This window comes from Macaca nemestrina, chromosome 4, assembly GCF_043159975.1.
Source record: "Macaca nemestrina isolate mMacNem1 chromosome 4, mMacNem.hap1, whole genome shotgun sequence".
Taxonomy (NCBI): domain Eukaryota; kingdom Metazoa; phylum Chordata; class Mammalia; order Primates; family Cercopithecidae; genus Macaca; species Macaca nemestrina.
The window spans coordinates 91,504,654-91,516,910 of record NC_092128.1 but is presented as its reverse complement, the minus strand read 5'-3'; the positions used below and the strand labels follow the sequence as shown (position 1 = coordinate 91,516,910).

Here is a 12,257-nt window from a genome sequence, read left to right as displayed (position 1 = left end):
TTTCCTCCCTAGGTTTGTCAGACTCACAGTTACACTCCCGTACACTCACACCCTTCCCCTCAACACTTAATTGCTCTGTCTCTCTACCCCGCTTTGTCCCACACTCAGTTATCCTATCACACAACCCTCCCTTTTCTGCACTCTCTCCACTCCCCCATTTACCACACTGTCACAGTTACAGTGTCACACCCACATCCCCCCCCTCCCGTCTCCGCACTGTCCTCTCCTCGGCCTGGTCACACTCGCACACAGTTACATTGTTACACACACACTCACACCCGCGCGCGCGCGCGCGCTTTGCGCTTTGTAACACACGCAGCCGCCCCCGCCCCCTCCGCTCCCACTCCCCCATCCACCACGGCGGCAGGCGGCGGCGCCGATGACCTCACGGCGCGCGCGCCGCGCGGCCCGGCGAGGCCACAGATTGGCTGGCCGCGCCTCCGCGGCACTTCAAAGCCGGAGAGGGAGCTACAATTGTGGTGGAATGGGCGGAACTGATCATTGTATTGCACACCTCTAAAAAAAACACTGCCTCTGATTTATCAATATAAAAAAGATCCTCTGAGAGGAGGAGGGCACTTTTGTGTGATGGCAACTTCACTTCTAGGGGTGAGTCTCAGGATTTTCTCTTGCTGGTTTAATTAGTTTCCTTTTATTGCCGATTGGAGGGGGTTAAAGTCGCCCCGGCCAGGCCACGGGCTATCAGTCTCTCTATTGAGAGCTTTTTTTTTTTTTTTTTTCCTTTAAATACAAGTGAGTTTGGAGAAAAGAAAAAGGGGGAGAAGGGGGCAGAGTCACTTTTTTTCAGCGCAGGAAAAGGTTCGAAGGGTATTTAGACAAGCCACCGCGCAGCGCCTGACTGCTCCCTGCCCGGGAGACCTGCGCCCAGCCCATTTTACAGGCACCGATTTCGGGGGTAAAGAGAGCAAGTTTTTCCTACTGGGCAAAGTGCAGATCTTCCCCTAACCCTTAAAAAAATTCTGCAGCCCGCCTTGTCTCGCAGGTACGTTGAACTCGTCTCGTTTTTACTATTGTAGATATGCTTTTAAAAAAAGAAAGAAAGAAAGAGTGAGCGCTACAGTTTGACCTCTTTTGGCCTGGGAGAAACAACCCAGGATGGGTTTCTGGGGACCGGAACAGGTTTTTCAAAGCTCTCAGGATTACAGGGGAAGCGCTCCTGAAAGCAATCCAATGGTTTTCCCCCAGGCTTCTCGGCAAAGAAAACTTCCTTCCTTTCCAATCTGGACTTTTTGCTTGTTTGTTACGAAGTGTCTGGGGCCTTGTGTGCAAGAGAGTGTTGTTTTAGGTGAGAATACTTGTCAAACTCTTCTTTAGCGTGGTGCTTTGCTCCCGAATCAGACGCCGGCAGCCAAACTTGTCCCCTCCTGTAGAGTAGGAAGCGGCCGGGCACCGGGGCTGTTGGGGGTGCCAGGTGAGTTGGTGGCGGCGCGCCGCAGCGAGAGATGGGGTGCAGTGGGGCGCTTTGGAGGCTACCGGGAGACTGATGCACATTTCTTCCTTTCCTCCCCCACCGGTCCTTTGCCCACCTCCCCTCCCCCACTCCTTCTCTCCTTCTCGCAGGAAGAACCGAGGTTGGGATCGACTCCTCTGGCCATGCTTGCTGCTACCTGTAATAAGATCGGTAGCCCCAGCCCATCTCCCTCCTCCCTCTCGGACAGCTCTTCTTCCTTCGGCAAAGGCTTCCACCCCTGGAAACGCTCCTCGTCCTCTTCTTCCTCCAGCTGCAACGTAGTGGGTTCCAGTCTCTCAAGCTTCGGCGTGTCCGGGGCCTCCAGGAACGGCGGTTCGTCCTCAGCGGCTGCGGCGGCCGCTGCAGCAGCCGCGGCTGCGGCGGCCCTGGTGTCCGACTCTTTCAGCTGCGGCGGCTCGCCTGGCTCCAGCGCCTTCTCCCTCACCTCCAGCAGCGCCGCAGCCGCCGCCGCCGCCGCAGCAGCTGCCGCCTCCAGTTCGCCCTTCGCCAACGACTACTCTGTTTTCCAGGCCCCCGGAGTCTCTGGCGGCAGCGGCGGCGGCGGCGGGGGCGGCGGCGGCGGCTCCTCCGCGCACTCGCAGGACGGCTCCCACCAGCCGGTGTTCATCTCCAAGGTGCACACCTCTGTGGACGGGCTGCAGGGCATCTACCCGCGGGTGGGCATGGCGCACCCGTACGAGTCGTGGTTCAAGCCCTCGCACCCGGGCCTGGGTGCTGCAGGAGAGGTGGGCTCGGCCGGCGCCTCCAGCTGGTGGGACGTGGGGGCCGGCTGGATCGACGTGCAGAACCCGAACGGCGCGGCTGCGCTGCCCGGCTCGCTGCACCCTGCCGCCGGGGGGCTCCAAACCTCGCTGCACTCGCCGCTCGGAGGCTACAACTCGGATTACTCGGGCCTGAGTCACTCAGCCTTCAGCAGCGGCGCCTCCTCGCACCTGCTCAGCCCTGCCGGGCAGCATCTCATGGACGGCTTCAAGCCAGTGCTGCCCGGCTCCTACCCAGACTCGGCCCCGTCGCCGCTGGCCGGCGCGGGGGGCTCCATGTTGAGCGCTGGGCCTTCGGCGCCGCTGGGGGGCTCCCCGCGCTCCTCAGCTCGACGCTACTCTGGCCGCGCCACCTGCGACTGCCCCAACTGCCAGGAGGCAGAGCGGCTGGGCCCTGCCGGGGCGAGCTTGCGGCGCAAGGGCCTGCACAGCTGCCACATCCCGGGCTGCGGCAAGGTGTATGGCAAGACTTCGCACCTCAAGGCGCACCTGCGCTGGCACACGGGCGAGCGGCCCTTCGTGTGCAACTGGCTCTTCTGCGGCAAGCGCTTCACACGCTCCGACGAGCTGCAGCGGCACCTGCGGACCCACACCGGCGAGAAACGCTTCGCCTGTCCAGTTTGCAATAAGCGCTTCATGCGCAGCGACCACCTCAGCAAGCACGTGAAGACGCACAGCGGCGGCGGCGGCGGCGGCTCGGCTGGCTCAGGCAGCGGCGGCAAGAAGGGCAGCGACACCGACAGCGAGCACAGCGCAGCGGGCAGCCCGCCCTGCCACTCCCCAGAGCTGCTGCAGCCCCCCGAGCCCGGGCACCGCAACGGCCTAGAGTGACGCCCACCCTGCGCCCGCCTCTCTCCCCGACCTCCTCCCACCGAGTCCTCTTGGGCCCTGTCTGTCCCGGCTTCAACTCCAGCCTCTCCCTATTGCATCCGACTCGCTCTCTGTCTCTTTCTGTTTCTGCCCCTCCTCTTCCTTCTGTGACTTAACTTTGTAAAGGGGATATGGACATGTAAGTAAAACTCATCCTGTCCCAGGCCCTGGCTTTCCCTTTCCGCGGGTAACGCTGTCTGAACCCTGTGCAGCTGGAACCCGCGCCTTGCCGGGCCTTTATTTCTCGTTCTTCCCTCCTTGTCCTCCCCTTCTCCACCCCCAGGTTGTGATGGGCGTAACTTTTAGAGGGAAGCGGCCACTGGAGGTAGAGCTGGACTAATCCAGTGCCTGGTAGACTGCGGGCCTCGGCACGGGCAGGAGCGGCCCGGCTGAGCAAGCCGGAGCCGGAGCAGTGGGGAGGGCGAGGCTGGAGGCCTGGGCAGAACAGCGCCACACGGGCTGTCGCCGACTTGGTTCCAGAGCCGCTGACCTAGGCACCTCGACTTTGGAGCACCCTGCCAGGCCCCTGGGCATCGCCGGATGCCCTGCGCAGGCTGTCGGGGCTTGGTGGGGTGTCCTTTTGGCAGCACCGAGACCCAGAGTTTGCAGAGTTTAGATCTCCCAATATCAGCTCTGCCTCTTTTTCTTTGTTCCCTGAGGTGGAACCGATGCAAGTTTCAGCAAAGGGCAGTCTTGTCGAATCGCTGCAGCAGCTTTCTTTCATCTTTATAGCATATATTTTATTTTTAACTAAAAAACTGAGGGGAAAATAGCAACCTTCCACTTGGTTTCCCTTCTATGATAGTTTTTTCCTCTAACGGAGAGCAAGTCTTTCTCTCGAAACTGCTAGTATTGATCCCAAAGTTATTTTGACCGCATTAACTTAACTTATGGGGTGGGGGCGGGGGTGAGGGTAGGTGTTTTTTTCTTATGCAAAAATACTCCTTTCCGGTGAGACCAGATTAACTATCTCCATGTTTGTCCTTTTCTACCTCGTTTTTTCACCACTCTCAAACATAACCTCCCAATCTTTTTTTGTTAGTCCGGCCGTCAATTTGTATAGTACCCATTTCTGTAAATTCTCGCAATTCATTGAAGATCGTAGGGTTACACTTTTTTTGTGTGGTTTAAACTTACAAACAATTGAAGAAGCTATCATTTATTTCAGACGAGGCTGTAGTTTAAATGCCAAAAAAGGGAAAATAGGAAAATAAAAAAGAACCTTTGTAAAATATATCTGAACCTAATGGTTTGTACAACTGGAGAGTCGTTCTAGATTAGTTACCAATTAAATATAACTCCACCAGTGTAAGGGTGTGAGGTGCAGTTGTCCAGGAGATGATTTTGTATAGTATTTTTCTTGTACATTACTTCCAGTAAATATTTGAAAATATATTGAAGTAAACTTGATTTTTTTTTTTTTTTTTTTTTTTTGGTCACAAGAAAATTAAGAGTTATTGTTGCAGTTCTGATGAGCTGCAGATTTTTTGAACTCACTTCTGGAGGTGCAGAGCCACAAACGCACTTTCGGGGCCTAGTTTTGCTCAAATATGAATTTAGATAGGTATCAAGCTGTAACTAAGACAATATTTGATAAATGTTGGATGACATTTAATTTAATGGAGCATGTACTTATTTGCATTTGCTGGCAGTTCAGGCATAGTTAAAGTGAGAGTTCTCCTATATTTCATAATAAGTGGGTCTGCCAAAACCCATGTATTAAATAAATTGTCCAAGTGAAACTCGACTAACTTTGGCCTTTGTGTATTTCCTGAAGGTAATATTGTTAACTGTTAATAAATACTTCTGACACTACATTTAAATGTTTGCAGATTCTGCAAACTAATTGCTCATTGTAATGTTGAAATAATTTGGATATTTCACATTGAAATGAAAAGCCTTTCTCTGGAGCATTTTAGATTTGCATTTTAAATGCATGAAATGTAATTGATTTATTTGTAATATTTTAAATGGTATTAATAAACTCAGATAAAAGACTAGGCTAGTTAATCTGTATTTTTTCTCCTTTTTAAACTATGGACATGTGCATTTTATCTTCAGTTAATTTCTAATTTAAACAAAATATAACCCTGTTGTGGTAATATTTAAATAATTACCTTTAAGATGTTAGATGGAAAGATCTATTTGGCAAAGCTGTGTTTTCTCTGTTTACCAAGATAAAGATTATAGTGTCTAAGGAATGTAATTGATTATTTACCAGTAGATTTAGCTCATAGCATCAGGATTTACTGACCTCTTAAAATTTGTACTAAGTCACAATTCAAAGAAATTTCACCATTCTCTTTCCTTCTCAGTCTCCAGAAGGAGTCAGGTTGTTGGCCATTGATTGCATTTAGTATTTAAAAGGCCAAGCCTTACATTGGAAGATCAGTACATCTAAAATAAAAACATGGGTTTGGGGACAACTTTTGTTGTTAGGAGGTGGAGGAGGTCAAGCTAACAAAAGCTTGTTTTTGGCATTCCAAGTCTTAGCTAAAGATTATGTAGAGGTAAATATCAGTAGTAGATTCCTGTTGAAATGAGTTATCTGTTCTTTAAAAGTCTCTAAACAGCCACCAAAGAAAGGGAAGGTTAAACCTTAATCTATTTACTAGGCTATTGTTCATAGGTGTCAATGATGCCAATAAAAAATATTGTCTTGTTATGTCTAAGTGCATTTAAGCAATGGGTGTTCCTTGAGCCATACTTTGAAACATAAAATACTTTAAATGTTGATTGATGTTATATCACTATTTCACTATTAGATTAATATTATTATTTTGAATCAAATTGAATAAAAAGTTAGCGTGTTCGGATTCCTACAAGTTTAGCTTCTTTCTTTCTGTTTGCAATCTCCCTACCCTAAGTATAGTCTTGGTATACATCTTGAACTGAACATTTTCCATTGAAATCTATATATGGTAATTATAATACATAGAAACAAGTGAAAATACAAAGTGATATGATCATTGTAAATTGAGAGGAAAAAGCAATTAGGGATAAAAGATGTTTTGGAATAATGTAGCTCGTGTCTAAGTAGGTGACACCTTTAATCCTGCTATCTATACAGGTATTTGAGGCCTCCAGTCTCTATGGTTTCAGACAAACAAGTTAACTCTGATTCTTTGGTATACTGTAGTTCTAAATAATGGATTTTAAAAGTAAAATAGTTTCTTTCTGTCACTTTCTTCCTAGGAATAACAAGCAGAACACAGTTTAAGTGTTGTTTCTTTTTTATTGAAAGTTGCAGTGCTGAGGGATTCGGAAAGAGCCGTTCTGAAGGAGTTAAATGTAGTGGCAGGTAAGAGGAAAGCTGCTTGGTACATTTATAATATCAGTTGCATTACATGCAGAATCAACATTGATTTAAGAGGTGGGTTATGACAATGAGAAATATTGTCTGGAAGAAGATTTCTTTGGGGTGATTGAAGGGGGACATTTTTTCTGCTGTACAGATGTGCAAACTTTCACTTTCTTCCTTCTGGCTCCTCACCCTTCTAGTTTTACTTGGTTTGTTTTGGTGGTTATTGAACAGTATTTCTAGCTTAATTTTCTGCAGGGTGGGCAGGGTTCTCCTTTTAGGGATGAGCATCCTCTTTTGGGAAAACAGATGAAGTACCAAATGGTGATTTTTTTTTTTTTTTCCTGCTTTGTCCCTGATAAAGCACCTCCTAGCAGTAGCTGGAGGCTCACTCAAGTGAAGTCAAAGGCCAGGTCTCACTTTGAACCAAGAGACAAGCTTCCAGTCTGGCAGATCAAGATAGAGTTAAACTAGTTGTTGACCCAGAGGTCAGGCCAGCATGTATCAGCGCACCCTCCAGAGTCTGGAAAGGGCTGCCAATCCCACCATTTCCATTTCCTACCTCATCTCTTCTACACACTTGAATGTTTTTTCCCTATCCTGCTTTCTCCTTTTTTGGCTCCTTCACCTTCTCTCTCTGTGGATGATCTCTTTCACTGAGAAATGTGACCATGATTTGTTGAGGCTGGATTATCAACTGAAATATTTTATGTGAGAAACTTAATTTAAACCAATGTGATGACTTCCTCTCAGAACAACTGATGCTGGAAAAAGCTCCTGAATGAGTTTGCCTTCCTTCCGCCCTGCTCCTACCCCAATCTTGGCATAACTTCTCAACTGGGCTTCCTTTGGTTAGAGAATGCTGAAATTAAAATTTAAAGACAAGCAGGTGATGAGATTGGATTCCTGAGTAGGCAGATCAATAATTTTGCTATCATTTTCATCTCTTTCATGGATCTTTTGGTGAGATTGTTAAATGGAATGCTACAGAAGGCTTATAGAGGAATTTTTTAAAAAATATTTTATTTTATTTTATTTATTTTTTTTGTTGTTGAGACAGAGTCTCGCTTTGTCGCCCAGACTGGAGTGCAGTGGCCGGATCTCAGCTCACTGCAAGCTCCGCCTCCCGGGTTCACGCCATTCTCCTGCCTCAGCCTCCCGAGTAGCTGGGACTACAGACGCCCGCCACCTCCCCCAGCTAGGTTTTTGTATTTTTTAGTAGAGACGGGGTTTCACCGTGTTAGCCAGGATGGTCTCGATCTCCTGACCTTGTGATCCGCCCGTCTCGGCCTCCCAAAGTGCTGGGATTACAGGCTTGAGCCACCGCGCCCGGCCTAAAAAAATATTCTATTGTAGAGGACTAGCTCAAAGGTCAGATGATCTTTTTGGCTGGTAAATTAAGGCAGAAAAAGGAGGGAAAAAAGTGTGGATTTGATTATTATCTGGTTACCTAAGATGGTAAAGACAAATATTATCATCAAAGAATTTAAAAAAAAGCATTTTGTACGAACAACCTCAAAAAGGGATTGATTTGATGCAGGTATTTTGAATAAACTGTGGTTGTTCATTTTACTACTGATTTTTGCTGCTTCTGTCCAAACAGGCATTATTTCTCTTTACACTCCTAAGAAAAACCCAGATTACCAACGTCTTTATCCTTCTCTCTCTTTTTAAAAGTACGGTTTCTACAGCTCCTTCCTTCCTTCCTCCCTTCCTTCCTTCCTTCCTTCCCTCCTTCTTTCCTTCCTTCCCTTCTTCCCTCCCTCCCAATTTCCCTCCCTCCTTTTTAAAAAATGGCGCAGAAGATCAATTATGTGCCTGTATTTCAAGAAAGTGGTGTTAAAGTAAGGAATTGAAATAGAGTAATGCTGTACCCATTTTAAAGTCAGCGCTTTGGTTCTGGGTGGCGTCTTTTGAAGACTGCTTAATAATACAATAGTTGATGTTATTTTAAAAATAAGATTCGGAATTTTCTCCCTATTTATTGCCTGCTTCCGGATTAAAGGAAAGCCGCTAATTCCTTGCCATCCTGGACCCTAGCCGCTGCGGTTTAAGGGGATGCGTGTCAGTGGCCATGTCTTTAGATTCGCTGCTCTCCCTGTGAGCAGAAATGTTGATTTGCTTACAGCGGCGGCAGGGAGGGGGGAATCTATTTTTCCCTGGTCCCTCGGCGCATGTTTAATTTAATTTAATTTTCTGCGGAGTCTCTTGGCGGTGAGGAAAGCAGCCTTATACATTTTGCTTTGGTTCCTAACGAACAGTCGGGGCTTCAAGAGCTCTAGGGACAGTGGGGAGGGCTTGAGGTGACCTCGAACTCGGAATAAAGCTCCGCTACAAGCAGCCGCTTTTTCCTGGTGTTCTAGTGTCGTTTTTGAAAGTCCATCTACCGGAGCTGCTGCCTTTTTTTTTTTTTTAGATGGAGTTTCGCTCTTGTCTAGGCTAGAGTGCAACGGCGCAATTTCGGCTCACTGCAACTCTGCCTTCCGGGTTCAAGCGATTCTCCTGCCTCAGCCTCCCCTGTAGCTGGGATTACAGGCGCCCGCCACCACGCTCGGCTAATTGTTGTATTTTCAGTAGAGACGGGGTTTCACCATGTTGGTTAGGCTGATCTCGAACTCCTGACCTCAGGTGATCCGCCCGCCTCGACCTCCCAAAGTGCTGAGATTACCGGCAGGAGCCACTGCGCCCGGCCTGGGGCTGCTGCTTTTAAAAAGCCCATTCCTCAAGTTTGCTTCTCAGGCACCAACTTCTTGCTGCGCGGGAGGAAACGTTGGCAGCGACCTCTGCTTCTCTCGCAGGGTGCTGAGCCGAGGTCCGGCCTGCCCAAAGTTCCCTTCATTCTCTTTTCGAATGAATTCTGCGGGAGGTTTTGAGCCCGGGAGGATTTCCCAGCCATTCTAAATGCTACCCTCTGCTTTCCTCTTCCCAGCTCCTCGATGTGCCGGGTGCTTTAAGAAAGACCCCCGCGCCCTCCCGGGGAGGGTTCCGAGCTGGCGAGCCGCACGGTCCGCCCGCGGGTAGCAGCGAAGAGTGGGGTGGTGTTCTGAGGTCTCCCCGCGAGCCCTGGCCCCTGTCCGGGCCCGCCGCTCCCTCGGGCTGCCGACCGGAGCAGCCCCACACCGCGCCCACCGCACACAAAGGCGCCGCGGCCGCCTCCGCTCACTGCACGGACAGCGAGCGCCACCCTGTGCCCTGCTCCCGTTCTGCAGCGCGCCCCGCGCGGGTAAGGCCGGCCAGACTTGCGCCCGCCAGTCCCGGGCCTCTGACCTTGGGCAAACCCACTGCGGGAATCGCCGCGGGGAGCCTTCCCCCGCCCGGCTCTGGTCTCTGGGCTCTCAAAAGACGCTCGGGCCGGACGGAGTGAGGGATTCCCCTGCCTTTGCTTCCCTCCCTCGCTTGCTCTGCAGTTTTCCCGCACCCTCCCGCTGCCCTGCGCCATCCTAGCGCCTCGGAGCCCGGGGCCTCTGTCCCACCCTGTCCCGGGGTGCCGTGCTTTGATCTTCCTGCCAGTGCCACCGGAGCCTGCTGCAGCGTGGACAGACTCAGATTCTTCTTCCTGAACTTGTTCAGATTTCTCTCTGTCCTGGCCCACGGCTGCCTGCCTTTCTTCACCTCCTGTGCTCTTTTCTTGACCAAACTGCTTTGTGTTCACTCGCACCAGCCTTCTCTTCCCAGTGGCGTCAAAGTGCAGCGTCCTCCATAGGTGGCAAGATTTATTCTTGTCATTTTACCATGCCAGATTCGAGTGAAGGAATTTCGCCACCTTCCCCACACTGTTTTCATAAAGAAGGCACCCTTAAATGTGACTGGCTGTGAAAACTCTTTGCTGTTTTTAGTTTCAGGATATCAAAAAAGTTTAGCTACCTTGGTGACTAACAGAAAATGTGATGGATAGATAGGTGGATGGATACAGAAATAGAATCACTGAACCTGTTGAACAGAACTCTACTTTACTGCATTGCACCCAAAACCCAACAACTTTTCTTGGGCTTCCTTCCCAACGCTCTTCTCTCCTGACTCTGGGTCACTGGGTCTTTGGGGAGTGCTAGCAACCTTCTGAAGGCCTCTATTCTGGTGACATCTGAAAGGAGATCAAGATAGATCAACCCTTCGGAGAAGAGTGTCATGCCCCCCTTAAAGGTCTTTATTTGGAGAATGTACCTGCCTCTCCCCAGGCTGCCTGAAAGGAACCAGCTCCCGGTAAACCTTTCCCCACCCCCACCCCCTGACTCTTTTAGGCGCCTCTAGGTCTTAGGCCTTCTGGCCTTGGAAGCTCATCGCACAGGTTCGGATCTGTGGGTTCCACTTTGTATTCTCGAGATACGCCAAGGATTAAAATTGGCTTTTATGGGTGGTTAGACACGCACTATGTACATGCATTTAAGGCAGCGTGTGATGAGGCTGCAGCATGAATCTTCTCCCGCACTTATACTGAAAGAGCTCTCAGAGCCGCACACCTGCACGTGACAGGGCTCTAGTCATGTCCCCTCGTGGCTAAATCCACGGGCTCCACTGACCCCAATCCCCCATAGTGGGGAATGAAGGGGGGTCGCCTGTCTTAGCTTGTGAAGCCCATGCAGCCGCCGGTAGAAGCAATCTGGCCTCCCGGAGCTTAAGGATACAATTGACAAGTCCACCTCCGGAGCCGCCACCACTCTCCTCCCTCAGGCCAGCCGGCGATGTGAGCCCCCACCCCCACCCCTTCTCTCCGGGGTCCGGAAAGCCGGGAAGCGCTGGAATGCTGCGTTCTCTCACCCTATTGTGCCTAGGTGTTGCAAACCACTGGAGGACAGAGCTTCGCGCTTTGATCTCATGTCCCAGTCATTCTTTAGCACAGAGGGGTGAGTTTAAATTAAATTTCTTTCTCTGCTGATAAGTCGTAATGGGCCTCAGAAGGTGAATAATTATGCAGTAACATTTCATGGGTTGTTGGAGTGGGAATTCCCACTGCGCTGTCATCAGGAACAGAATTTCCCTCGTACGCTCAACGCTAAATGAAGCTTTGCAAGTAAGCCACAAGTGTCTTTCAAATCTCGATGCAGATGATCTAGTCCTTGCCAACTCACCTTTCTTGCCCCTACAAATCTGTGCCGTCATTTATTTTTTCATTCGTAGTTTATAACTAATTTATGAATACTTTAAAAATCAGTACTAAAGGGTTTTATTTTTGAGGTAAAAAAATACTTAGCTTTGATGATTAAATATGCATTTCTATCAAGACAAAGCACACACTGATGAAAGCTGGGGCCGCATTTTCCTGGAAAAAGGCAGATGAGCCACCTGAGATTTATGTCCAAATACCTGGATTTAGTCTGGCCAGCTATCTTCACTTCTTTTAGTGAAATAGTGCTTTTTGGCTTGATTCCTGAGAAGAGTCTGGACCCGAAGTTGCTGCAGGCATAAGATTTGATCATTAGTGTTCTGAAGGTATCTCGTTTGCAGTTCAGAAATTGACTTCCCATGCAGGAAGGTTAAAAGGAAAAATGCCTTGGCTGCTTCACTCAAAATAGCCACCTGCCTATTACAAAATGTGGACTTAATTCTTGGAGATATCAATTTATATTTATATTTAATTTCCCTCCAAACTAGATAAACAGCATCAACAGTTTGGATATTGTAAATGGGTCATGACATTTTGACACTCAAAAGAAAATCAGACCCTTAACTTAAAGAACTCTCTAAAATTGTAATTTAAAGCACAATAGAACTCTTTATTGTTTTGTTTTTAAAAGAAAATCCTCTATACCCCCATTTACTTTAGTGCTTCATTGTATAGCATTTTCGTTGTTTACTTTTTGTCTCTTTACATTTCTTCCTTTAAATGAATTGAGCT

General features: G+C 48.9%; 1 protein-coding gene across 1 annotated transcript; it reads left to right on the top strand.

The window, feature by feature from the left end:
* The first annotated feature begins 474 nt into the window (after positions 1 to 474).
* On the top strand, positions 475 to 5,959 carry LOC105475665 (Sp8 transcription factor). Its single transcript, XM_011731125.3, has 2 exons — positions 475 to 609; positions 1,582 to 5,959. The coding sequence occupies exons 1-2, from the start codon at positions 589 to 591 to the stop codon at positions 3,082 to 3,084; spliced, it is 1,524 nt and encodes a 507-aa protein (XP_011729427.1). The 5' UTR covers positions 475 to 588; the 3' UTR covers positions 3,085 to 5,959.
* The last annotated feature ends 6,298 nt before the right edge of the window (positions 5,960 to 12,257 follow it).

Bases quoted from the DNA above. Each gene is read 5' to 3' on its own strand.
- LOC105475665 (XM_011731125.3), top strand. From the start codon at position 589: ATGGCAACTTCACTTCTAGGG. The intron at 610-1,581 runs GTGAGTCTCAGG...TCCTTCTCGCAG, and splicing joins TGGCAACTTCACTTCTAGGG to GAAGAACCGAGGTTGGGATC.